We start from the raw sequence: 26978 nt of genomic DNA, 5'->3' as shown, positions 1-26978 counted from the left end.
GGTACTGTCACAGGTATATTATATCATTTGCATAAATGAAAGCTGGTGGGATGACACCTGTGACTAGTGTGCCATGATGGATGGCTACAGGCTCTTCAGGAGGAATAGGCAAGGCAGGCATGGCAAAAGGCACAAATGAAACTTGAAATTCCATCTGAACACAAGAAAACACATTTTTATTGTGAGTTTGGTGAAACACTGAGAGAGGCTGCCTGTTCCCAGCATGACTTGAGCAGTCACCAGTTCAACAGAGGCTTCTCCTCCATGCCTGTCCTCCTCTTGTCCTCACTCCACCGATCCTTGCTGAGGCCTTGTGTGTGGTATCATGAGGCTCTGGATAGAGATGATGCAAGCCAAGGATCCTGTAGATTGCCCGCTTCAGGAGCACAGGGCGTGGGGTGAAATCCATGAGGAAGGTGATCGCTTTTCTGCCCTGGTGCAAGACCCTCATCCTGCTGAGGGTGTCCAGGCTCTTCCTGGATGCTGTACAGGTGTCCTGGTTTTGGGTAACAGGGAGTATCTGCCATGGTTTATTGCCGCCTTGCCTTAAACTCTGACAACCAGAAGGAGGGCAACCGAGCTCTGCTGGCTCCCTGTGCCAGCCAGCAGCAGAGCGCTTCTTGCCCGGTGCCTCTCCACTTGCCCATGAGCCAGGGTCGCCTTCTTGGAGGACCCCCTGTGTCCGGCTGCTGTCCTGGTGCCCAGCAGCTGCCTCTCTGAGAGCCCCATCCTCAGTCCTGCCCCCCATGCTCTTGGGGCTGAACTGGGAGAGGACAAGGGTAGAGGCAGATTGGCGCAAGGGGAGATGGGGGTCCTCCTCTACCTCAGGTTGCCCACTGCAGGGCCAGGGAGCACGGCGGAGCTGGCTGTCTGCTTCTGGATGGTGCTGTCCAGGGACTGAGCCTGGTGACTTTCCAGGCAAGTGCCCGTCATGGTGCAGCTTCTTCTTTAGAAGGTGGAGTTCCAGGGCCTCCTGGGCCTTCTTCGGCAGGACCCAGTTGTCTGGGAACCAGGAGAAGGTGACGGACCCGGTGTTCAGCAGCTCATGGGGCGCTGTCCTGTGGGCTGACGACTTCTGGGACTGCTGCACCAAGGCAGGGAGCGTTCCGAGACAGATCTGTTTGCATTTCCTCCACAAGTGCCCCTCTAGTCTCTTCATGAACTCTTTTCCCCGTTCCGGCGTCAACATGGGAAGAGGATGCGAAACACCAAGTAGGTGGCCACCACCCTCATCAGCTGGGTGTGAGACTGGAGTGATGGGCGAGCTGGCCTGGTGGCTGCTATTTCTGTCCAGCACCAAGGGACCTGGCCCCATGAGCTCGTCAGCCTGGCTGTGAAGCTTGACGCTGGGCTGGGCTGTGGCCAGAACGAGCGGCTCCAGGGCCTCTGGCTCTTGGTGAGTCCGGCCCCTGTTCTGGAGAAGGAGTTTGATCTGCACACGGCGTCCCACACAGCGCCTGCAGCATGACGATGAAGGCGAGTTCCACTCGCAGGTGCTCCGGCGTTTTCGTGGCGGGGCAAATAGTTGCCAGCTCCTCTTCTTGGCGACCTCTGCACACTGCACACAGTTGAGCTCGTAGCACAGGAACTGACCCAGAGACCTGTAGCCGGACACCCACCTCTTCTTGCCTGCAACACATCCAGGGGACACAGCAGCCTGAGCAGAGGCCTCACAGCTGGGTGCAGTGCTGTGGTGAGGCGCCTGGTTCTAGAAGGACATGGGCATGGGCACGGGCACAGCCCAGACCTGGTCGGCAGCCAGAGCACCAGGAATCCAAGCAGCTGGGACAAGTCCAGGACTGTCTCGGCACTGTGCAGAGGCCCCATGGGCGAGGAAGAAGGCCACAGGAGGTATAAGGGGTCATATGGGAGGGATGAGACTCCCTAAGCAGGGATGTGCAAGATCAAGGCAGCGAGGCAGATGGGGACCCCCAGAGCCCTGGTTTGAGCTGCCTTCTAGAGCAGACCCTGGGACAAGCACATCTCTTGTGGATGTGAGGGTGTGACAGCAGCTTGGCTGCCAGGGGCCACGTGGATGGCCAGCCGGACACATTGTCCCCAGCAGCACCTGGCACAGGGGAAGAGCATGGCCTCACCTGGGTCCTGGGTCTCTTTCTGCCACTGGCACCTTTGTCTGCAGCGGGAGACCTGCAAGCACAGCAGCACTGCCTCAGTGACCTTGGCTGAGCCCTGACCCACGGTGCATGTGGGTCCTGTCCAGCCCCATTTCCCCCAAGGCAAAGGAACTTCCAACGAATCACAAGCCGGTCAGCTGGCCAATCTTCCTGGGAAGGGCTCCCCAGGAGCCTTCCTCCTACCTGGTGCCGCTTGCCAGAGAGTCTGCGCCAGCAGCACTGGGTGATCCAGGCTGCCAAGAGCAGGAGGAATGTGCTGGCCCAGAGCAAGGGGAGCCAGCTGTAGAGAGTCATTTCCACAGTGTCCAGCATGCTAGAGCTGAGGTTAAGAGTGGAGAGCAAATGCAGCCCTTTGAAGCTGCTCTTGCCTCCCTTTTGCCCTCCGGGGATGGGGCAGAGACAGTGAGGTCACAGGCATTGTGAGCCTCCTGAGCGCATCACAAATGCTGCAAGAGGGACTCCAGGGGCTGGGTGACTCACCTTTGACACTGTTTCCCACAGCATTCTCCTGGAGAAACTGGCAGCTCATGGCCTGGATGGGTGTACCCTGCAATGGATAAAGAACTGGCTGGATGGCTGGGCCAAAAGAGTTGCGGTGAGCGGAGCCAAATCCAGGTGGCGGCCAGTCACGAGTGGTGTTCCCCAGGGCTCAGTATTTGTGCCGGTTCTGTTTAATATCTTTATCAATGATCTGGATGAGGGGATTGAGTGCACCTTCAGTAAGGTTGCAGACAACACCAAACTGGGTGGGAGTGTTGATCTGCTGGAGGGCAAGATGGCCATACAGAGGGATCTGGGCTAGCTGGATCATTGGGCTGAGGTCAATTGTATGAGATTTAACAAGGCCAAGTGCTGGGTCCCGCATTTGGGTCTCAACAACCCCATGAAACACTACAGGCTTAGCGGAGAGTGGCTGGAAAGCTCCCTGGTTTGCAAAGGATCTGGGATTGTTGATTAACAGCCAACTGAACATGAGCCAGCAGCGTGCCCAGGTGGCCAAAAAGGCCAACAGCATCCTGGCTTGTATCAGGAATAGTATGGCCAGCAGGACTAGAGAAGTGATTGTCCCACCATACTCAGCACTTGTGAGGCCCCACCTTGAACCCTGTGTTCAGTTTTAGGCCACTCACTACAGGAAAGACATTGAGGTGCTGGAGAGAGTTCAGAGAGGGGCAACAAAGCTGGTGAAGGGTCTGGAGCACAAGTCTGATGAGAAGCAGCTGAGAGAACTGGGGCTGTTTAGTCTGGAGACCTTACTGCTCTCTATAGCTATCTGAAAGGAGGTCTTAGCATGGAGAGTGTTCGTCTCTTTTCCAGAGTAACAAGTGATAGAACAAGAAGAAATAGCCTCAAGTTGCGCTAGGGAAGGTTCAGATTGGATATTAGGAAAAATGTCTTCACCAAAGGGTTGTAAAGGATTGATAGAGCTTTAAACTACACTAGAAAGCAGAAGGGGCCAGTACCGGGCTAGTTATTAATGAGCAATGGGATGGTACAGCGAAGCTCAAGGAGCTGCACGCTAATGAGATGGTCCAGACTGCGCCACAAGGTGACGTGTTGGAACGATAAAGGACTCAGCATTCCGATTCAATGTGAATCACGCAAAGCCATTTATTACAGAAACAAGCCTCCTTATATATGGAACTATCTTCTGATCATGCGTCCACACTCCAAGCATGCGTTCACTGATTGGATATCATCTATGTTCACGAGCTGTCCATGTGCTGGAGTCTCACTGATGATAAGTCCGTTGATTTACGTCATGTTGAGGCCTTGTTATTGTAGAAATGCTTCTCTCCCACAGCAAGTCCTGTTTTTAGCATTTGAGTTGGCCTTGAAATTCCTGGCTGGTTCACTAACAAATCTCCATCTAACAGAAACCCCTCCACAATGATGGGCACAATGAACCACACCTGAAGTGTTTCTACACAAATGTGCACAGCATGAGAAACAAGCAGGAGGAGCTAGAAGCCTTGGTGCTGTCCTAGGGATATGATATCATTTGCATTAATGAAAGCTAGTGGGATGACACCTGTGACTAGTGTGCCATGATGGATGGCTACAGGCTCTTCAGGAGGAATAGGCAAGGCAGGCGAGGCAACAGGCACAAATGAAATCTTGAAATTCCATCTAAACACAAGAAAACATATTTTTATTGTGAGTTTGGTGAAACACTGAGAGAGGCTGCCTGTTCCCAGCATGACTTGAGCAGTCACCAGTTCAACAGAGGCTTCTCCTCCATGCCTGTCCTCCTCCTGTCCTCACTCCATCGATCCTTGCTGAGGCCTTGTGTGTGGTATCATGAGGCTCTGGTTAGATACGATGCAAGCCAAGGATCCTGTAGATTGCCCGCTTCAGGAGCACAGGGCGTGGGGTGAAATCCATGAGGAAGGTGATCGCTTTTCTGCCCTGGTGCAAGACCCTCATCCTGCTGAGGGTGTCCAGGCTCTTCCTGGATGCTGTACCAGTGTCCTGGTTTTGGATAACAGGGAGTGTCTGCCATGGTTTATTGCCGCCTTGCCTTAAACCCTGACAACCAGAAGGAGGGCAACCGAGCTCTGCTGGCTCCCTGTGCCAGCCAGCAGCAGAGCGCTTCTTGCCCGGCGCCTCTCCACTTGCCCATGAGCCAGGGACGCCTTCTTGGAGGACCCCCTGTGTCCAGCTGCTGTTCTGGTGGCCAGCAGCTGCCTCTCTGAGAGCCCCATCCTCAGTCCTGCCCCCCATGCTCTTGGGGCTGAGCTGGGAGAGGACAAGGGTAGAGGCAGATTGGCGCAAGGGGAGATGGGGGTCCTCCTCTACCTCAGGTTGCCCACTGCAGGGCCAGGGAGCACAGCGCAGCTGGCCGTCTACTTCTGGATGGTGCTGTCCAGGGACTGAGCCTGGTGACTTTCCAGGCAAGCGCCAGTCATGGTGCAGCTTCTTCTTTAGAAGGTGGAGTTCCAGGGCCTCCTGGGCCTTCTTCGGCAGGACCCAGTTGTCTGGGAACCAGGAGAAGGTGACGGACCCGGTGTTCCGCAGCTCATGGGGCACTGTCCTGTGGACTGACGACTTCTGGGACTGCTGCACCAAGGCAGGGAGTATTCTGAGAATAAGAGGCAGAGAAACAGGAAGAGAAGAGGACGACAGAAAAGTAAAAGGACAAGGTAAAGAGACAAAGAGACAAAGAGAAAGAAAAAGAGAAGGAAAAGGGAAATGTGCAGCATGCTCTTGGGTTGGATCCCAGCACTGCAGTATCTGTTGGTGATGTCACCAGCCTCCTGTTACAGCTGTCACCCCTGCAGCTGGAACACAGCTGTGCCAGCTGCCCCACAGTCGGATCACGCTTGCAAGAGGAGAGCCCAGTGAAGCGAGTGCTCAAGTTGAGTGGGACGAGGAAGAGGAGGTGTGGCAGGATGCAAACCCCCCTCTTTCCCCCCTCCCTCCTTCAGTATGGAAGGAGTAGGCACATCTCCCTCTCTCTCCACTACTTGAGGCTAACAGCTTCTTTTGTTTGGCCCCAGAGCACCCTGGCCAGGGCCATCAGGAGAAGGGAGTGCGGCCAGTGTGGGGGATGTTTGGAGACTTCAGGGGCACCCCACAGCCAGTGTGGGGGCGCAGAGAAGCTTCTAGAATGCCTATAGTCAGATCTGATCAGCCAATATAAAAACGGGATTCTCGTCGAGACTCCGCCCATTGTCGCGGGTCTCTCATAGCACGAGCAAGATGCTGCCAAAAGCCCCCCTCCCCTGGATGGAGACTCCGCTTGCCTCGCCGCCACGGGTGTGAGTAAAACTTCTCGCAGGATTGCAAGTATATTTATACTTTACGTGCACATATAAAATTCCGTGCTCAATATGAGCACGTGTAAAATTAATCCTTGCAGAATCGCGGGTGTATTTTCCTTCCGTGCTTAATACAAGCACGTGTACTTTCCATGCACATTTGCATGCGTAAATTTCCGTGTTCAATACGAGCACGTGTATAAATTATTTCCTCGCACAATTGCGAGTGTATTTTCCTCCCGTGCTTCCGCATAAGCATGTGTAATATTCCGTGCACATTTGCACGTGTAAGTAAATTAACCCTCGCAGGATTGCGAGTGTATTATAAATTTACCCTCGCAGAATCGCGAGTGTACACTTCCCGTACTCACTACGAGTACGTGTATCTCTTTAAAATAATCCCACACCGTGTTCAGACAAGTGTGTACTTCTCCGAGACTCAGAGATGGCTCTGGCATTGTTTTGGTGAAGCCACGTGCATGCACTCTGTGGACCGCCTGTTGTATTAGTTGCTGCCCCTTAATAATTTTCTTCAACTGATATCCGAACCTGTATTTAAGTCACTTTCGGAGTGCTAAAACCCTGTTTCTCACCGTTTTAATAAAAGTTGTTTTGGACTCTGTTGTCCCTTAAACTAACCTCGGGTGCCTCCGCGACAGGAGGTTCAGGGAACCTCTGAAGATGCCTTCACTTCCCAGAAAACTGAAGCTGCTTGGAGGGAGCAGCAGCTCCCACAGGCAAGAGGAGCCCATGGAGGCTGACCCTCTACAACATGAAGATGAGCCCATGGAGTTGGATCCACCTTGAGAGAAGCATGAGCCCATGGATGTGGACTGACCTGGCACTGGCCTGGTGGGGCACCACAGCACCAGCGCTGGGCTACCTCCAACACCGTGGGGCCCAAAGCGCCACAGGATCGCCGAGGGCTCTCAGACACACTGCAAACAGCTGCCTTCCAAAAAGCAGCGCTGCCCCCGCAGCCTCCGCTACACAGAGGTGGCATCATAGCAACCTCTGGCAGGCTTGACAAGATCAGCCGCTGTCAAGCCACAAATGAGCCCTGCCTTCAACCCCCCACCCTGCGCCTCCTGACTGGGGCATCTCCTCTGCCCTGAGCCCTGGGGAGGAGGTGAGGAGAAGGGATGCCATCTTCTGCTTGGCAGCCCCACAGCACCCAGAGGAGTCCCTTGGAGACTACTGGAGACTGCAGAATAGCACTGAAGAGCATCAGAGACCACTGCAGACCATCGGAGACCACAGGACACCGCTGGAGACTGTCAGAGACCGCCAGAGACCACAGGATACCACTGGAGACCACTGGACTCCCCTGGAGCACCATAAAGGTTACTGGGGCCTCGAGGTGGCATTTTTTTCTTCTGAGGATGAGGAAGCCAGTGTGGGGTGGTTGTTGTCAGCCAGCTCTCACCTCAGATACAGAATGGGTGGATGAAGATTAAGCCAGATCCACTCTGGCAGTGCACCAGATCATCAAAGGTGGTAGATGCCTCATTCCTGGAAACATTCAAGATGGAGAGACAGCTCTTCTTTAAGAGAAGATTTCAGTTGCAACAGGAAGTAGTTTTGGCAAGATTGGCCCATAAACAATTAAAAAACCTATAAAAAAATAATAAAAAACAGTTTATAAACCAATAAAGCCCAATTAAAAAAAAAAAATTCAAACGAAAACATGCTCTCCTCTCTAATTTGGCACTTTTGGGGCTGCACACAGAGCCTTGTGTCACTGACAGGACACTGACATATGTGCTGTGGGCCCAGCCCAGCACCTTCAAGATGGTGAGGGGCAAGGGCACAAGGCACACAAGAGCAGGTGGAGGGAACTGCCGCTGCGCAGCTGGGAGGAGAGAAGGCTTGGAGCTGTGTCTGACTGGTCATCTTCCAGAACAGCAACACTGCTGTCCTGATCCAATACCACCTATAAAATCATCTTATTTATCTCCTACACACACCTCACCGTTGCAAGTTTGAGTATACAGAACAGCAAAGGCCTTGTATACAAAAAAACAGAGAGTTTGATTTCCCCAGCTTGCATTCCTACTATCTGTGGTAGGATACAAGTCATGGGCTCATCTCTCCTACCTGTTTCCTGAGTCTTAGTGATGAAAGAAGGATGAGAGCATTAAAAGGCAAGTGTTTCTTTGCCAATCTGCATGGAAGCAGCATCCCATCACTACTTCATCAGATGCATGAGAAAAAAAGCATCTTAATGGTAGGAATAAAACATGGAAGTGGGGCTTTGCTGTGAAAACTGCTCCTACAGAAAAAAATACCTCTGTGAGCTCCTCTGTCAAGAACTCTCCTCTTTAAGGTCTTTAACCACACAGCCAGTGGGGAGCAGGCCACGGTGTCAACTATTTTATTACACCTTAGCTTCTAATCAACAGCACTATGTGGTCTGCTCCCATGTGGAGCCATGGAGCAGATGGGCAGGTCTGCAGCACCGGCTACTGGAGCCCAGGGCTTGCAGCAAACCAGGGAACACACTGAACTGACTGTCCTGCTGCGCCTCAAGGTCTTTGCATCAAGTTTGCTCTGTACATGAGTAAAAATACTGGGGCTTTTTGGTTTGGGTTGGCTTAGGGTAGTGGGTGTTTTTATTTTGTTTTTGTTTCTTTCTTCTTTTCTTTTTGTCTGCTACATCATCTCTCTCTCTCTTAGAACAAAAATATCCAAACTGTTCCAACGCTTGCTCATGTATTTTCATGTCCTTTCAGTTCTCTCTTTTTTAACACTTGCCTAGCTTTATTGTGCTCGCAGACAGAATATGAAACCCCATTCAGCCACATAGGCAACAAGAGGTGGGAAAGAGCGGCCACACGGGATCAGACTAAAAGGCATTGTGTTTTCTGTCTGCAGAAGTAACCAGGAGTAAGAAGAGGATGAGGCGCACGTGTATTCTGTACACGTTGAGCTTTCCCTGCCATTTATTCTCCTGAGTGGGCCAGCAACTTTCTGAGCCACCAGGGGGACCCAAACTGCAATGGCTGTTCACCACTCTGGAATCTGTCTGCCTTCAATTTCTCTAGTCCCTCTTCAAAGGTATTTCAGAAGCCACAGATCTGTAAACGCTTTCCAGACAAAGCGAGTGGGGACCCTCACGGAGTGGAACTGGCAAGAGCAGAAGGGGCAGCGGAGTATTTGATTGGGGAGAACAGTCAAGATCTGTGCAATGTTTCTGCCATCCAAATTTAAGCGTGCTCAGAGTTGCAGAAGATAAGTCACATTTGTGTCTGCAAACCTCCGTAACAATGAGAGCCCCCCTTTTTTGCCTGTACACTTGATAGTCCTCTGAATCTCAGGAGAATGGCACCATTGTTCCCACAGGATCAAATGAAGTATTTCCCATGGGGAAGTCTGTTTGGAATACCACCTATTTCATGGGCTCTGCTGCAACTAAATGCACTACTCAAATAACAGTTGATTACAGTACTGAAAAAAAAAAAAAAAAATTATTTTAATCTTCTAGGGAAACTACAGTGTCAACAAAGCCTTCAAATAGCACTAAAAATGTATTTTGAATGGAACAAAGCAGGATGAGAGGGAAGTTCAATAATGTCCAAGATGGAAGGAGAGCCATCTTCTAACTACTGACCTTGGAACGGTTGATCACATGACATCATATCACATCACAGCTGGTGAGAAGTTCACAGAAAATTAATTTCATTCAGTGTCTGATCCCACTGGCGCCATTTAGTATGAATACATCAAATGACCACTTGTCTACACACTGCAAGAGTGGGGAGAAAAGACGGTCACTCTAGTGTCCTTGCACACTTTACTGCTGCTAGTACATAAACAAGATTCTGAGGCAGGAGGCTGGCACACTGCAGGAACACATCCCCTCCAGTGAGAACACCTCCATGTTGCTGGTTTGCAGTTAATTACCGTGTGATGGCCAAGCACCAACACCCGTCCCCACCTGGCCGAACATGAGGCACCCGCCCCACTCGAGCTTCCCGCCCTAAAGAACAAGAGCTGAGGTGGGATGGTGTTTGTGTTGGCTGCCATGTTGCACCCAGACCTGACCCATTGCCAGCACTTCCCACAGAAGTGAGGGGCCACCCGCAGTTACCCCAAAATAAGTTCAACTGAGTATTTTTTTCCCCCATGTGGAAGATGGATGTAGTCAGTGAGGGTGAACATATCCTAATCATCGCATCAATGAAGTTCTTGTGCAGCTTCATTCACTATAAAGAATGAGGGTGGCCCTTCACATGGTAGTGTTTTCTCATCTTGCCTTACTGCTTTTTTACATATTTCACATAAAATAATCCCTTTCTTCTTCATGCTATTTTTGTTTGTTTGTTTACTTAACTAATTAGTATTTCTCTATATTTTTATACTCACAACTAAGATTTTTATCTCTGTAAAATGTTCTGCAATTTTTAATATTGTGAAAGATTAGTTAAATTTATGTCAAATCAATTCTTTTGTAGTCTTTTCTCCTTCCTATATCTTCTACAGAAGTTCCAAGTCAGAGATCATAATCCCAAACAGTGTTATGATCTTTACTGTATACAATTTGTTTTTTCTAAAATTTAGGACAAGAGCTTAAAAAAAATCTCCGAACACAAAGTGGGATTGCCATCCAGAAGAAATTAGTTACAAACCTTAGATCCATCCCAGGACTTCATTTAGACTTTTCTTCAACACAAATCCCAGTATGATTATTTTTTTTATTCACATGCTTGTCTCCATAAATGCACAATTTTGTTCTTTAGGAAGCTGGGCTATACCTGAGAAATAAAGTGGAACTACCAGCCACCACAGGCACTGCTCACCTCTGATGTTACTTCCAGACATAAGCTATCATGCTGCCCAGGTGAAGGTTATCCATCTCAAGAAGTCTCACTGCAGCCAAGCTGAGAACTCCTTGTTATTGTTATGAAATGCAGAATGACTAACAAAACATGATTACCATGGTAATGATATAATAGCTGGTGCTTCTTAAGTAAAATATTACCTCTGAGTAATAGAAGAACTGTAGGGCTGACTTTTCATTGCTATTAGCTAGCTATACACTGAGAAAGAAAATTCCTTTAGGAAAATTCCGACTGAGACTTTTCCAAGAGCTTCTGTCTCATAGCAGCTCTCACCTTCCTTTCTTCCTCATAAATACACGCAGTGTGAGCTGTGAAAAAACAAAACAAACCAAAACATAGAAGATATCAGCCAGTTAGTTTTCCTAGAACAGGCTGATATTGTCAGCCCAACATTTCTATTGCCTTAGCTGGAAATAAAATTTCAAGTAGAAACAAAAAATTCTAGTAATCTATTCAGAGAAGCAATAAGCCACAATTACCCAGCACTATCACCAAGATACCTCCATAATGCAAAATCCATAGCAGTAAGAGTGACGCCAGACTGCACTTTCCTAAATGAACAAAGTATGAGCTATAAACACTCCCATGCATCTTTTGGGGGATATCTCATTACTGCAGGAGATAATGGCCAATATTTCATACCTTTTTTTTTTAATGATACTAAACAGTAAGCCACACACTAAAACTAATAAGAAATCATTCACTTGCCAGAGCTGGATGGTTCCATGTCACTTATCAAATGTTCCCTATGCTATATTCTTTCTATAATAGCACTTCTGTTGGAGCTGAGCAACAATATGTAATTACATGCTTTATTGTTATAATTTGAGCCTCTGGGCATCGTGTTAGTGATGAGATTTTCTTTAAGCACTATCCTTTTACAGTTCTTTCAAAAATCACCTCTTCCTCCAATTTCCAGAGAATCTTAATTGTTAAGAGTACAGTCTCTAGCAAACGTTGTTGATTCAAATAACCAGAACTGAATGGTAGCAAAGGTTAAAAGAGGGAGCATGGTGTGCGTGCAGTATGACAAAGATTTTTACATTCTTCTTCTCTTGCACTAACTTTGCCTGTGCTCTTGGACAAGTCTTTGAACTCTCTTTCTAGGTACCATAATGTATGTTTAGCAGCAGGAAAGTGCTAAGAGAAAAGGCCTTAACTCGATTTTTCTCATTTTTAACCTTCCGCCACCAACCTGACACGCCTGCACCGCAGCCACCCCACTTCATTTCGTGCTGCCATGAACCTGCACGCTGGAAGGGCGCAGCCCGAGGATGTGCTGTCTCCTGCACTTCAGGGGGGCTTTATGAGGATAATTTCTCACAGAAGAAGCCGATCGGGAGCAGGAGGCGCCGTTAACGGCCCTGCTGGCAGCCCCGCCGCCGTTGGCACAGACGTGGGGCCAGTGGCGGGAAGACCGAGGCCCAGTCCCAGCGGGCTGCCCGGCCCGGGCGGCCCCACCGCCCGGCTGCCATGTGTTTTGTTTGGCCGCAGAATAAAACGAAGCCGCTTTCCCTGGGGGCCCCTTCGCTGAGGCGAGCTTTCCTGCGCAGCTCTCTGTGCAACAGGAGCGGGGAGCCAGCACCTCAGCCCGCACCTCCCGCGGAGACGGGCCGAAGCGAAACTCCGCCCGGTGCCGGTGCGGGGAGGGAGGGAGGTGCGGGAAGAGGGCGGCGCTGCCGGCACCGTCCCGCCCTCCCCCGGCCGGGTGCTGCGGAAGCTCAGGCCGCCGGGGCTGCGTCCCCGTCGGGCGCTCGGCGGCGAGAGGCGGAGCGAGAGCCCGGGCACAGCGGCATCTCTCCAAGAGCGGCCATCGCCGGGGCGCCATGGAGAAGCGCGGCCCGGTGCTGCACATCGTGGTGGTGGGCTTCCACCACAAGAAGGGCTGCCAGGTGAGGGGGCGCGAGTGCCGCCCGCCTCCTCGCCTGCCGGCGGGTGCCCCTCGCCTCCCGCCTCTCCGCTCCTGCGCGTCCTCCCTCCCTGCCCGCCCCGGGGCCCCCTCCCCGGCGCGGAGCGGCGCCGGCCCGGCTGCTGCTCTCAGACTGCGGCCGGGAGGGCTTGAGCCCTGCGCGTCTGATGGGGCTGGGGGGTCCTTTGCTTGAGCTCCAGGGGGGCGGGTAAAGGAGCAGTTTGAAGCCGGCGGAGCGCGTTAGGGCCCGGTTGGCCGCGGCATCCTCCGCGGAGGGGAGCGGGCTGGGCTGGGCTGGGGGTTCCCTCCGCCGCTGGGCGGGAGTGCCTGTCGGGGCCGTGACTCAGCCGGCTCCGGGCAGTTCGTGTGTACGTGACCGCTCCCTGCCCTGCCCAGCCCGGGCGCTCCCGCCGGGCGGCGAGGCGGGGCGAGGGCCGGCGGGGAGGGCGCCGCGCCGCAGGCCTGGCCCCCGTTCCGTGGGTGCTCGGAGGCAGCTCACATCGTGCCACCCGTGTCTGCCGTCGGTCCTGTGCCTTTACTACATTCAAGCAGAGAATTAAAGAGAAAAACATTATTGGATTTTTTTTAACCTACCTTGTGTTCCGCCCGGGCAGCACCGCGTTGAACTCTCTCAGGTACAACTTGCGCACAAACAGCCGGATGGCGCCAGGGTGTAAGTCCACCCGTGGTTTAAATTTTCTTTGCGTGTCTCCTCCCTTCTTTCATATGTGCTTGACCGCTTCATGTGGCCTGTAAGGTAGAAGAATTTTACGTTGCGCATTTCATAGATATTTTATGTTTTTTTATTCTTTTATTAACACTTGGAACAGGAGGTGCTGTTGCCCAGCTGGGCAGCACACACAGTTGCTTTGCTGTGACAATATAATGCTGGACTTGCAGTGGGTCTTTTCTCATGGAGCGCTCTTAGTCTTTACAAAAATTGCCAAAACAACCATGAATGTGATGGTTGTTGTTATACAAGAATTCATCTGACACGAAGGTGTTTCATACAAGGTAGCAGAGTTAAATTAGTATTTGTTGATGCTTCAGGAAATAAAACAAGCACAGCATGGTAACATGTAAAACAATTCCTCATACCAACAGAGGCTGAAGCGGAAGTGCAATAGCTCATTGTAGGTGTTCTGCCTCTTTTTCTGAAAGACTTGCATGGTTTTGTAATGCATCCTTTCTCCTCAGGCTGTCTAGAGGCTGTGCACATGTGGATGTTCACAGGATCAGTTCTTGTGAAGTAATTGGATCATTTAAGTTGCAAGGGTTGTAATACTTATCAGTCATTTTCTTGTCAAATACTGTTAGGAGATGAGTGTTAGTTGGGTGTCTGTAGGAGGAAGTCTGCGTTTTTGCCCTCACCTTGTGGTTGACCTCTTGGAGGAGACATAGGTTGGAGGAAAAAGCAGAGGTGGCTTTTGTTGCTTCTTTTGGGATCTGTGTTTATTTTCTTGTAACATTTTGTAGCATTGATGCAAAGAAAAAAAATCTAACAAAACACCGAACTATAAATTAGTAGCAGTGAATCTTACTGCCAGTAAAATGTTTGCAGAAGTTCATTTTCAGGTGGCGTCAAAAATTGGGTCAGAATACTTGTAAACCAAAGTCTTCTTTAAGTACCTCAAGAAATAAACTGGAGAAGCTGGAGGGGAAGCCAGCTGGAGGAGGGGACGGGGTAGCTGTGTCCCAGGTAAAAGAACACCAGGAATATAATGACAGTTGGTAGAACCACAAACAGCCAGGCTTCCTAAGGGAAATGTAACCAGAAATCTAATTTTAAATATATTCTACCTCTGACTTAGCAGATTTGTTACTGAAGTATAAAAATAGTTTCCTAAAAGAACTGGAGGCAGGGAGCTGCGCAGCTATAGCCTAATGAGTTTGACATCAGTAGCATGGAATGCTCTAGAGAATTTTTTAAGCAGAGAATTAATTAACAACATGAAACTAAGTAGACCGAGTCCTGCGGGCATTCACTAAAGATGTATCATGCCTGACTGACCTGCATTTTTTGTAAGAATAAATGATTGATTTACGTTCTCTGTAAAAGAGTAGTTTGAATCTGCCTGGAACTTGATAACAGATCACAAAGCACTACAAAAAAAATTTAAAGTCTGGGGTTTTTTAAGGTACTGGAGGATTAGTACAAGAGCTGGTACTTGGATAAGGAACAGTACGCAGAAGAGGAAGCAGCAGCACATTAGTGTCAGAAGAGGAACTACTTGTCTGAAAGGTGCTTTCAAGAGGTGTTTTTCAAGACTGAATTTGGCCCCACATAAGTGATGCTGGCATTGTTTACCCAGTAACATCTAACTATGAGGAGGAAATTTGAGGAATCAGCATTACAAAGGAAGACTGGAATGTCATGCAAGAGCTGGATGATAGAGAATGCTGAAATGATAGAAATGGGGTACATTACAAAGTCATGCAATAAGAATGAATAATGACAGTATAGGCTTGGGAATTAACATGAGGAGACCTCTGGAAAAGAGACAGCATATGATCAAGGAGATGTCACAAAAGTGGTGCGATTTGGGAGTGAGAGTGGCAACAAATGCAGTCCTGTAGTCCTATATTCTGTCACTTCCAGGAATGGATGAGGTAGTCCTAGGGCAGTCTGTTTTCAAGGAGAATGTAGATGATCTTGGCTAGGTAGGCTAACAAAATGGGTGTTGAGGTTGTATTCATGTGAAGACTGAGCTGCCTCTGTGAATATGGGAACATTCTCTGTTTTTCCTCTCCTGTTTCTTCACAGCTGTAAAGCAGAGGTGGTTGTGTGGTAAGCTGAAATGGGGAACTGAGATGACCAAAAAGTAAGCCATGTTTTCATGGTTTGGTTTTGAGCTGGTTGGTTCACAGGTCTGTCTGCCAAGAGGACATCAGCGAAGGACAGCTGTACGCACACAAGACGACTAGTATGGGGGTACAAAAGAGTCTCTTGGAAGTGGCAGCCTAGGATTTCTCTTTTTGCTTGCAACGTTAAATAATGGCCTTTGAATTATTCATTAAGCCACTGCATTAAAAGCAATTGTGTTCCACGAGGCTTTGGAAAGTGAAAAACAAGGAGGAAAAATCAACTATTTAAAAGATGTCAGCACAGGAACAAGTGGATATGAACTGTCTGTGAATGCACTGCAGATTGCATACGAGAAACTATGATTTGCAGAAGAGCAAACTTCCAAAACTGCTTTCAAATGGCAGTGAATTTGGGGAACTTAAGATTGAGAGATCATCCAGCTGGCCTGCCTGTCCTAACAGGAATTTACCTGGTGTGCCTAGGAAGGCTCCTTTTGGGTTCTGTGTTTCCACCTCTGTTTTCTCAAATAGTCTCACTAGTGAATGCATGTGAAGTTCGATGTTTTGATCAATTTCTTGATGCTAGCTGTTTTTATTAGCTGACTTTGTCTCTGAAGCTGTACTGTGGAATGAAGGGGTTAGAAATATGCATGTGGTGTAAAGTTGATGTGTACAGAGGTGTGTAACTTGAAACTGAGCTCTGATGTGGATTCTCTGTCTGGGATTGCTGTTGGTGACAGATGCAATCGGATTCTTATTTGTTTTTAGTCAAGTGTTCTGGTTAGATCGTGATGTCTGAAGTGTACAGCTCTTCTTGTTGATTAAGAAATGTTTAATCTATAGAGCAAAGACTTTTTATGTACAATTTGGAAATGTATAGGAACATCCTTTTCTTTCATAAACTTGAAAAACAATCCATAGGCATTTGTTTACAAAAGAGAGGGAGAGTCAAGAAACTGGTCGGATTCTGTGTGGCTTTTGACTGACAGCACAAGCACGATTGTTCCAAGGGCCCACTGTTGTGCTATGGGTCATTTTGGCTGGGTGAAGTAAGATTATGTTAGAGACAAAGTGAAGGTTTACCATATGTACGTTGTTTAGTCTGAGGATGCAGTTTCCTATGCAACTGTTAGAAATCTGGACCTGCTGCTTACTGTTAGGAAGGCTTTGTGCTGTGTGAAAGAAGCATGTTGCATTTTCCAACTGAAAACCCTTAACACATTGGAAGGAGTGTGCTGTAGCAAGTGTGGATTAAGCTTTTGGGGAAACTGTAGGCTTTTGTTTGCTTACACGAGCAGATTGCCAGCCTGCTTCTTTGAGCCTCTTATTTACTGACTTGGACTGTGATAGCAATGAGATTGTCAAAAAGCACTGATTGCTGTATCTCTTTGCCAAGGAGAAGAGGTAGTTACAGCGAGGGCTTAGAGAACGGGAGGAGAAGCCTGGCTGGACACTAGGTTTACCTAGTATTTGACACATTCTCAACAGATCTGTTTAAGGGAAGGACAATTGGTGTGAAGCAGGCATGGGGACAGGTTGCTCTTATTTGTACGAACCAGCTGAATTGTTACAGGACCTTCCTCAATGTATAATTAAATAGCAAATGTCCTGAAATGGGCAGAGCTCGATCAGGGTTTTCATTAATCTGAAATGACAAATATTTAATTAATATTAAAAAAAATTTGCATCTTTGATACCTATTTGCTGCTATTAAGAGGAGTTGCCTAAGGAGATAGGAAAAGCAAACACAGCCCTTCATTGTATCTACTCACTCATACTCTTGTCTGTTTATGTAAAGCACATGGTTTTGGTGTGGAAGGAGTTTTTACATGCTTCTTGGGTTCTGCAGGACTGAAATCATGAAAGCATTGGGCCATAAACTGATAGAAAGGGCATCCTGCCCTGGAAGTGGTATGTTCAGTTTTGGAGTATCAGTAGCTGGTTGACTCATTAGTTACTGCAGCAAGTTACTGGTCCAGCTCCCTGGCTCTTATTACGTTCTATTGGTCTCCTCGGTCGGTACAGGATGGTTAGACTTGAATTTTGGGTCTGTTTGTGCCCTTCTTCTGTAGTAGCTGATAACAAATTCCTCAGTAGTTTTCAGGAGCTGTAGCAGCTAGTGGCTAGTGATTTTAGAGCAAATAAAGGGAAAAGGTTTGTGTTGTTTTTTTCAGAGTCATGAAATACTTCCTCTCATTACAAGTGAGCAAGAAAACACTTAATTTGCCTTACAGTATTTTAACTTTTGAAAACATTAAATGGTGTGGAAAGTCTGTATCCGTCTTATGATTGAGATCTTTAGCAAAAATGTAACCTGAACCTTTAGTAGTAGATGCAAGTTGTGTGTTGAAAAATACATGGAGGTACCTTTGCCTTATGGTGAAGGTAGAAGAATGAGAGCCATGAGGTGTAGTTCTCCACTAGTGATCCTGTGTGTCACGATCCTCATTTGAGCTCTCTGTGTCTGAGCTTTATTTACATGTGGAGGCAGAGAGATAATAGTCTCTGAGGGTGTAGAAGGCTTAAAATAACCTGAATACTCTAAAAATCACTCATTTTGAAGGCAAGAGAGGTACCCACAAGTCTCTGTAAGTCCCCAGCTGGTTGCTGAGGAAGTAGATGATGCCTTTGCTACTCTACTGCTTGACCCAGAACAATAATCTCTATCCTCTCTTAACGCTATGAGGCGTTGAGTCTATTACATCTGTGTAAACTCAGGCCCTGTGTCACCAGCAGTCAGGCCATACATAATCTCACATCACTTGGTGCAAGGCCCAGCTTTTGTGCACTCCCAAGTCCTGAGCAGTTCTGCAGATCACATCTGACCTTGTGTGGTAGATGAACATTGTCTCACGTGTCCTCTCAGGGCTTGACTGCCTTCCATACTGCTCTTGATTTAAAAACAGGCATTTCCAACTGTGTTGTGGCAAAGAAAAGAAAAGTGTTGGTAGTGGGGAAAGTGCTGTGCGTGTGTCATTGACTTCTCACATTGCAGGTTACTTTTGTTTGCCTGGAATCCCTGTTCTGTGACACAATGGCAGCTGATTTTGACCCACTTCTCTGTACACCAGTGGAGAAAGACACTTCAAACTTGCTGTCACAGACATAGGAGTGGATTATTGTAAATACCTAAAGGCATATTCCTGTGGAATCCCAAAGTTTGTCCTAAGGATCTTCAAAGTACTTTAAATTTTTAAAGTAGATGCTTTCTCCGAAGTAGAGTCTGAGTTGCCTGCCTGTGTGGGTATGTTTTTGTGTGGACTGCATTTGAAGACCAGTCCCCCTGCCTTGCCTGACCATAGATTTTCTTCCTGGCGTGCAAAGGAAGGTCAAGTTCAGGAATGAAACAGCTGATACCTAGGTTTTAGAGAAGAGCCTGGATGTGATCTTTGAGAGGGAAGAATGCCCCTTAAGACTTCTTCCCTTCCTGAATTGTGTATGTGCTCCTCCTGTCATTTGAGAACTTCAGGTACTTGAGTTCTGGAAGGTAATGCCTGTAATCTGCAGAAATCAGTATGTAACGTGGCCTGAGAAATTGTTGGCAAGTTAGGCTTGACTTTGTTTGCAGAATGAGGAGATGTCTAAGGAATGAAAGACTTCAGTCTGTTCTTTTTATCGGCTCCGAGAACTGCTTATAGTTCCAGGTCTCCTGCGCCCCTGATTGTAGCACTTGTTTCCAAGAGGGAAATACTGAAATTGCCCTCTTCAGTAGGTGCCACGGGCAGCCTTTCTGAAGGCATCTTTCTTTTCTTTTGTTAGGGGGAACACTTTTAGCTTGTCTCATTCTGTTTGTTTGTTTGTTGTCTTTCTTTGAATACTCTGCTTTACTGGAGAATTGCGTTTTTCTTTTTGTGATTTCTGCCAACCCAGTAGCTGCTGTGATTCTGTTAGATGTGCTTGACTCTCTTGACCATGTAAGTGAAGTGTATGCTTTGTTATCTTTAAAGTCCCTGTGTCGTTGTTTTGGGGAGCACATTGGGCAGGTATTATGCAATAGGCAATCTCTAGTGATTAAACAAGTTCTTGTTAAAGGAACAACAGAAACAAAAAATAACTCAAGCTGAAGAGCTTTGTTCCTGGCTCTATTGATGATAACGTGTAAATATAAGTACAATTCCTTTGTTTTTGTTCCCTGCTTGTAATAATATTATTTAAGCACTTCAAAGGGCCATTATAAGCATGAAATCTTTTGAAGAAATTAATAGTAGCGTACATCAAGTATCAAAGATTAGCCTGTTGTCTAAAATATATGGAATTGCTTGTGTTCAACAGGTTGAAACTTTGAAAGAAACTTTTAGCTTTTATTAGAAAGGCTATTCAAAATAGCATGGGATGCTAATCATTTTAAATGCACAATACATTGCTGAGTACACATTGCTGTCTTACAGTTCTTTAAACAATACCACAGATTCTGATCTTGTTTGTAGAAATAATGATGGATTCCACTCTTTGCATGTCTATGTAATCCACTTATTTAGTGTTTTGTGTTCGTTGTTCAAGAAAAACTCCCAGGTGCGGTGAATTTTTGTTTGTTTTGCTTCTTTGTTTAGTTTTTCAAGCTTTAAAGAGCATTGTACTTTGATAATCTTTCAGTTGCTTCCTTGAAGTCCTGATCAGAAAGTATTTCTGTGAAGGATTCCATACTGGATATTTTCTCCATAGTTGCCCTGATGTGTGAATTGAGAGAGGTTTCCTAAATACCTACTTACAGTTATGTAACACTTCCCACAGTCATCGTCATTAACTTTTGTCTTATGATCTGTCTGTTCTTTGTATGTGTCATAACATCCGAGTAGTTATTTAAACATTCTATACCAGGAATCTTGACCTTTCTCTTGAATAAATGCATGAATGGTAAATCAGTGAAATATGTCTTTCTGTACCTTGGTCACACGTTTCATCTACCTGTTTCAGAATGCTTTCAAAGAGTAACTCAGGCTCTCAGCACTTGTATAAAGGTGGCAACTTAGTTTACATACATACATAATAAAGGAAGGTTCAAAGCTGTAAAAACACTGAATAGAGATCACTCCAGATGGAGTAAATTGGAATTTGCAAGTCTCAACTTTGTGTTCTGTGCCCTTATTCCTATTGCCTTATTTCATTATAGTGTCTAATTCTGGTAATTCATCCCATAGCTTATATGTGGCGCTGAATTATTACACCTAGGTGGGCTTGTTGTTTCTAAAAGCACTCAGAAAGTTGCGGGTACAAGATGTGAAAGCAGCTTCCTTGCCTGCTCTGACATTGCTCTGGTTGGCTGCCCAGGGAAGTGGTTGAGTAACCACCCCTGGAGACGTTGAAACGATGTATAGATCAGGCTCTTAGGGACATGGTTTAGTGCCAGAGTTAGGTTATGGTTGGACTCGATGATCTGAAGTGTCTCTTCCAACCAAAATTATTCTACGACATGCTGGGGGATAGGGCACAGGGCTGCTCTTCCTTGGGGTTACCCAGAGCAAGAGTGTGTTCTGTACATCACGATGTTACTGTGTTTGTGTAGCTCCTCAGCCTCATACTTTGCAGTGAGCTGGATTTATCTACTCTCAGCAATAAATGTAATGTTAAAACTTGTAAGAAAGGAGCATGTTCACTAAGAGCCATTCTGGGACCATCAGACATCCCTGTACCTGGGAGTGCTCACTGAGAGCCGATGGGTGCAGCAGGTTGTGCAGGTGGAAAACTGGCTGCTGCTGATCCTGGTCTGTACAAGTTGCTGTGCGGGGCAGAGGTAACTTAGGAGTAGAGCCCAGGGTTGCCCTCTCTTGTTTCACTAAGGAAGCTGCCCTCTCTGGTACCTTGTATATTCTTAAGAGTTGGTCCTGTACGAATTCTAATTGCTTTCTGTAAGACCACAGTCTTGTCTTGAGGGCACAATGTTCCCTGGCAAGTCTCTCGTGCTGAAAGGGCCGCAATAGTGTTATGTTTCTCTTCTGAGAGGACTGTGGGGTTTTGTTTGCTGTTATTTACTTTCTTTGAGGAGACCAGTAAGAGAAAATTCCCAAGCACGGGATTTATGTCTGACTTGAGCCGTATGACTATAAAGTGTTAAGTAATTGAAAAGAGCGTCTAAAATGCATACTAGCATGACTTTGAAAACAAATGTGAGGTTTCAGTGAGTGTTTCAGGTTATTTTATCTTTTGAGAGCCAAAACTTAACTAACCTAGTCAGAGTTTCCAGAGCAAATTTGAATGGTTATATTGCACATCTGTAGCAATACAAATGGTGTCTTAAAACTTGTCTAAGTGGCCACCCTATAGCTTTAGTGATACAAGAAGATGAGGATGTTCCAATTCGAGAAACTGGAAGGATAGTAAAGACTGTGCACAACCTCTTTGTAATACGTGGATTTCCTTTGCTGTTACTGCGTGTGTATTTGATGGATTTCAAAATATATTTCTATAAATATGTATCATACCTATTTATTCTACATGTACATATTTATATAAATAGCATATGCATGATAGTTATTACACACATACCTATTTATATAAATATATAATGTATTAATATATTTTAAAATCTGTTATTAGTGCTCATTATACTACTGCATAGGCATTATTGTTATATGGATGGGCTCTTCAACCTGTAGATCCTGATCTGTTGGTTCTGTCATACAACAGTGGGGAAAGTTTGTCATTTAAATCTGATTAAATTGTGATTTAAGTAATACATTTTTCTCAGTGCTGAAAGACTGACACTGTTCTTATATTTTCATTTCACTGTGTGCTGCAGAGTGAATCAGATAAAATCAGTGATTCAGATATTATGGTGATTCAGATAAAATCATTGGTGTGCTGGTTTTCTCCAGATCTGGCTGTGCTAGGACTATTATATCCAGGAATCTTACTTTAAAAATCTCTACTTCGAGTGAAGAACAAGTACTGACTTACTTGAAATGAGGGATCAAGTTTTAGGTGTAACTTTAATCTTTTGGGGTTTGTTAGGTTTTTTGTGGCACTGCTGCTAGCATTATACTCAATACTCAAAATCCATCTGCTTTTCTTCAGAAAACGAGAAAATGAGAGAGGAAGAGTTGGTATCCTCTAAATGAAATATGTTGAAATGATTTATGAAAGGAAAAGTTTTTCTAAATAGAAATGTTGTGAGTGGGTTTTGCTGATCTCCCTGTTTTTCATTTGAAGCAATTATTCTACCTATTTGTGCAGTACAAGCAATCAGAGAGATCATCAAAGTAGTTGTTTAGAAAATGGAATGGGTTTGCTCCCAGTAAGATTCTGCCACTTATTCAAAGCATCCTTGTCTTTAACATAATACTGTCATTGTAAATAGTTCAGATTTTTCAGAGATTTGAGATAAAATCCCCTCTCCATTGGACCCATGGAAAAACTTTTTTGGGTCTAGATTTTTTTCATTTTTAGCCTGAAATCTTCCAAAATACGCATGTTAAAAAGCGAAGCTTATATTGTGACTGCGGTAAGAGGGTTTAACCTGTAAGTGGAGTAGTTCAAACACGTGACAGTAGATGGAATGAGGACGGAGAGTTTATACTGACTTGCCAGTGCATTTTAAATTATCACTCTTTAGTGTTTGCTGAGGTTTTCACTGTGATTGTTAACACTTAACACTTCTCACAGATGAGGAAAACAACCTTACCTGAGTATAAAGTTCACCAAAAATTAATGCCAGCTACCTGTCTAATGTTTGAGTGTGATAGTTTAAGAGGACATGCACATATATTTTGGAAATTCCTCTTTTATCAGTATCTTTTTTTTAACCTCTCTTCTGATTGTGTGCTTGTAATTTAGTAGAAGACAGAATCAATGCATTTTTCTAAAGAAAAACTATCATGTTACTTCCTAAATGCAGGAACTGAAATATGTTTCTTATTGCCTGCAGTCTTCTTAACTGCGAGTTAATGAATGTCTAGTAAATCTGTTCTGGCTAGGGAGTCCCTTTAAAGACAGTGAACCAGAACAGACTACCTGGATGGTTTTTTTAATTCAACAAACAGAATAGTACTGTGTTTTAGCAGGTGATTTGCATCTGAACTGTTAGATTCAATACAAACTGCATATAAAAGTTTAGTTATCACAGCAGAATTAGCAAAACATAAAACTGTTGCTTCAAGAAATTCAGTTCTATTTCAGTTGGGTTTTTTTTAACTTGGTAATCCACAAGAGGTGAAATAATTTATGTAGTGAAGAGCACAGTTATTTATTTTTCCACTAAATCACAGCACAGTATTCTGTATTGATACTTAGTTCTGAAATCCATCAAGAGCTATTTACAGAAGAAGATAATCTGAACAGGCAGAAAGCATACCTCTTTGTAATACATAGGTTTCCTTCGCTATTACTGTGTATGTGATGGATTTAAAAATATTTTTATATAAATATGTATCATACATATTTATTCTACATGTACACACACCCCTGATGCTTGGCAGAGTGAGAAATGAGTGGAGATTCTAGTAGTTCATGTTTTATGTAGTTTATTCTGAAGTTTTTGAGAAGTCCAGCTCTGAATTTGAATTTCATTTTGTTGAGGAGTCTCTTTTGATTCACTTGAGGAGACAAAAAACTCTAAAATCTGCTATGGCAGTCAGCTCTAAAAACTTGCATGTATTTCTTTGTTCCTATTGACTGCTGAGCTGTATTAAAATACTTTATTTCTGTTGTTTTCAGGCATTTTTTATAATGCATATATGTATTAATGACAAATAGGGAAATCGAAGAGCATGTGTTTATGCGTGCACACGCATATATGTATGGACTTACATAGAGATCCATTGTATTTAAATAAAAATGAGGTCCTCTTTCTTAATTCTGTGAAGAGGGAGAAAAAGAGCTGTGACACAGGTCTCTTCTGTAGTCCCATCTCATCTCCCTGTCATGGTCAGTCTTGGGTTTAAAGTGGAAGATGAGAAAAAAATAACTTTAAGTGGCTTTAACCAGGAACACTGTACTGTACAGTTTGCACACATGGGCTGAGCCTCCAGTTGTTCAAAAACTCAGAAGTGATAGAACTGAGATTCTCTCTACCCCATTATTATGACTTTTGTACACGTGTACTTCTCAGTTTCAAGATTTTCAAGAGCTGTGGAGGTTTGGCTTTTTTTTTTTTTTTTTTTTTTTTAAGGCTACTCAATGCTCTTGTAAGACTTTGATTTTGAAATAATGCTTTTTCTATGCAAAGGATTCCTAACGCCAGTTGTGGCCAGTGCGAATTGAGGCGAGGAGGCTAGAAGTCTAGAAGATGAGGAGTGGTTAGGATGAGTTTCACCTGCATTAATTCAGTCATCTGCAAGTTAGACTTAGGAGTGTGAGCTGGCTCTATTCAGAGACAGTGGAAAGAAACAAATCAGGTGAATCATCCTCTGCAGGTGTCTGTTTTCTCTGGCTGTGCAGAGTGCTTAGCAAAACTGTTCCAGAGATCTGGCTTTTTGACATGAATCCCACCTGCAGTGACTACTTGTGAAAAAGCTTGACTTAACTCTTTGAAATGAAATCACTGGGAGCCCTCAAGGTGGAGGGAGTTCTCCATGGCATTGCATGGTCCTTGCTGTTGGATTGTCCTTTTTCTGCTTTTTTATAACTTCCACCTTCTCAGATGGTACTTCTATAAGCAGCAATCTATTAAACTATACAACCGTGATTCCTCTTTGGAAACCAGGGTACTTCCTACATGGATCCTCTTGGGGATGGGGAGGAATAGTGTGCCATAAAGTGAATCAGATCTATCATAAAGTATATCCGTAAAATAGATTATTTAGGGCCATGTATATTAGGGCCTGGACACATTCCTGTGTAACCTCATCTAGGTGTTCCTACTCCAGCAGGGGGATTGGAATGGATGATCTTTCAAGGTCCCTTCCAATCCCTGACATTCTGTGATTCTGTGATGTAAACAATCTTAATTCTGCTTCATCCGAGTTTTGTGATCTTCTCTCACTGATACACACACATGCATACAGAAGTCTATATTAGAACACGTACTATTGAAAGAAGCAAACTAATATAAAACAAGGTTATCAGCAGTGTCATTAATGCCTGTTGAATTTGATTTGGAACAGTCAGAGCCTGCAGAAATCCCTGTTGCTGGGAGTATCCGATAGCAGCTGAGGTGTTGGCAGTTTATTGTGAGCTGGAACAATGTGGTTCTTCTGCAGATTTCACACTGTCAAAAGAACAGAGGAGCCAGACCTCTCATCTTTATTCTGGACTTTAAAAAGGAGTATTCCATAGTGAATGTATGTTTTTCATATAGCTTGAATTTTCCTACCCTTCTTTCCTTTAAATATGTCTTCTAATTCATTATTTTGGTTGGAGAGCAAAATACAATTGTAATTCTGTGAGTGCGTGGAAGCAATGATGTCCTAGATCCTTACAGAATTTCCTTGTCAAGAATAGTGCTTTGGAGATATTGACTGAAATCTAAGGGTCCCAGTATTCTTCTATATTCCATGGAAAAAAGCTCCTGCGGAGTATGAATCTGACCCCTTTCTGTTGGCCATGCACTGAAATAAAATACCTGCTTCAGGACATTAGTGTAGATGCTCCTTGACTGTCTTTGTTTTAAAACTTAGCAATAAATAAAGCATGGTTCGTAAGGTTACTCCTCCTGCAAGAATCCAGTAACAATTCTGTTCACAGTGTTTTCAGCCAGCAAGTTTGAATCTAGACAGTGTCAAATTGTGTGATACAACCCTCTTCTCTATGCAGATACTTATCTGAAGCTTCTAACATTTTAATTTTCTTACAATATGTGTTTTGAAAAGGATAGCAGGGAATTATTAGGATTTATAAGTGTGCTAACTGGCAGGCAGTTTCTCTGCTCCCTGTATGGTTGCTAATTCCAGTGTTTGTCTCTCCTTTGGAAGTCAGATGCTCTTCTGTTTTGCTTAATGGCATATTTTGTTTAAAAGGCTCTATGGATTTTTGATAAGTAACTGCAAGTCAGGGTCTGGATTCCTTCTGCCTTTCCCTGCCAAAATTAATCCTTTTTCTATTGCATGTTTGTTGGGTTTTTTTTCCGTCCCCTTGCATAATTATTCTTTGTGGGTTACTTACCTTTAGCTCAGGACTTGGATCTTTCACCAGACCTTGTTTAGTTGGTTGGGTTTTTTGTGGATATTTTCAAGATATCTTTTATAATGCAAGGAACAAGAAAGTTCGATACGGATACAGCAAGTAGCAAGGCTGGTTTCTTGTGGCATTTTCGTGTTCTTTGTGCTTTTTTTCCAAGTTGGCAACAGTTGTAGAAAGAGTGACACCGTGTGTTAAGGTGAAGAATATCACTTTTCTTGATTTGTTTCCCATTTCTTCAATGCTCTCTTCTATGGCAGTATTTTTATCATCCATCAGATGTTATGGTTTTCTGTGTGCTTTTTTATTTTCATGTGTACATTTTACAGCTCATTAGTTTATTGCTAAATGTCCTTCAAGAGAAGTTGCATTATCTTTAAGCAGTTTATTTTACTGATAAATTTGTGTTTAGATTTTGTTCAGTAATTTTAGAAATGCATGTGTGGAAAAAAGAGTTAGTGAAGGAGGCTGGAAACCC

General features: G+C 45.2%; 1 protein-coding gene across 1 annotated transcript in view; it reads left to right on the top strand.

The window, feature by feature from the left end:
* Positions 1-12563: 12563 nt before the first annotated feature.
* Positions 12564-26978, top strand: part of AVL9 (AVL9 cell migration associated) — a gene marked incomplete at its 5' end in the record, with an annotated part of 37869 nt that continues 23454 nt past the window's right edge. Inside the window, one exon of the mRNA XM_080338717.1 lies at positions 12564-12629. Within this exon, the coding sequence (XP_080194843.1) occupies positions 12564-12629 (66 nt within the window). The remainder of the gene's footprint in view (positions 12630-26978) is intronic.

The sequence above is a fragment of the Nesoenas mayeri genome, assembly GCF_963082525.1.
Source record: "Nesoenas mayeri genome assembly, chromosome: 2".
Classification (NCBI taxonomy): domain Eukaryota; kingdom Metazoa; phylum Chordata; class Aves; order Columbiformes; family Columbidae; genus Nesoenas; species Nesoenas mayeri.
Note: the sequence above shows the minus strand (reverse complement) of the source record. Positions and strands in the feature narration are given on the sequence as shown.